This window comes from Atta colombica, unplaced genomic scaffold, assembly GCF_001594045.1.
Source record: "Atta colombica isolate Treedump-2 unplaced genomic scaffold, Acol1.0 scaffold5, whole genome shotgun sequence".
In the NCBI taxonomy this organism is placed as follows: Eukaryota; Metazoa; Arthropoda; class Insecta; order Hymenoptera; family Formicidae; genus Atta; species Atta colombica.
In genome coordinates, this window is record NW_017259539.1 from 280520 (window position 1) to 281113 (window position 594).

A 594-nucleotide genomic window follows, 5' to 3' on the forward strand; every position below is an offset into this window, starting at 1 on the left:
TTTCATCCACAGATGCAGAAATCAAAGCACAAAAAGAGCAAGAACAAAAAGCTAGCACTCGTGAAGACGGTGGAAGAACACAAGCTGCGGCCGAAGAATGAAAGACCGGACAATTATATTTTTTAAAAGTCTCTGCAACTTTAGATTACAAGGAAGTTTGTGATCACATTAGATGGTATCTATCATAAATTTACGAACTTCTTATTACGCTTACAAATGATAGCCAAGCGTCATTCGGTAGTACAAATGGATATATGAATATGAGTGATGGTAATGGTGATGTACACAAAATACACATACACAGAAATATGGGAAATATTTTGTTTGAATTGAACCACCAAAGACTCAAATTATATATTTATCCCATTATTTCTGTAGAATATTCAAATAATATTTTTTAACTGATTGTTTTCTACATTCATATATTGAGTTTATATGTAACTATAACATATGTTATAGTTACAATGCTCCTCAAGATAAATGTCGCTATTGCAATTAGATTAGACATGTCTTGTCAATTTTAAAGATTTTTAAGAATTTAATTTTTTTTAGTTTTAAAGATTTTTAAGAACTATTTTTATGAAAGTTTCTAAT

At 29.1% G+C, this 594-nt stretch overlaps 1 protein-coding gene across 1 annotated transcript in view; it reads left to right on the forward strand.

The window, feature by feature from the left end:
* LOC108691692 (calcium/calmodulin-dependent 3',5'-cyclic nucleotide phosphodiesterase 1A-like) overlaps positions 1 to 101 on the forward strand; it is a 204836-nt gene extending 204735 nt beyond the window's left edge. The window contains exon 12 of the mRNA XM_018199560.1: positions 13 to 101. Coding sequence (XP_018055049.1) covers positions 13 to 101 — 89 coding nt within the window. The remainder of the gene's footprint in view (positions 1 to 12) is intronic.
* Positions 102 to 594: the final 493 nt, after the last annotated feature.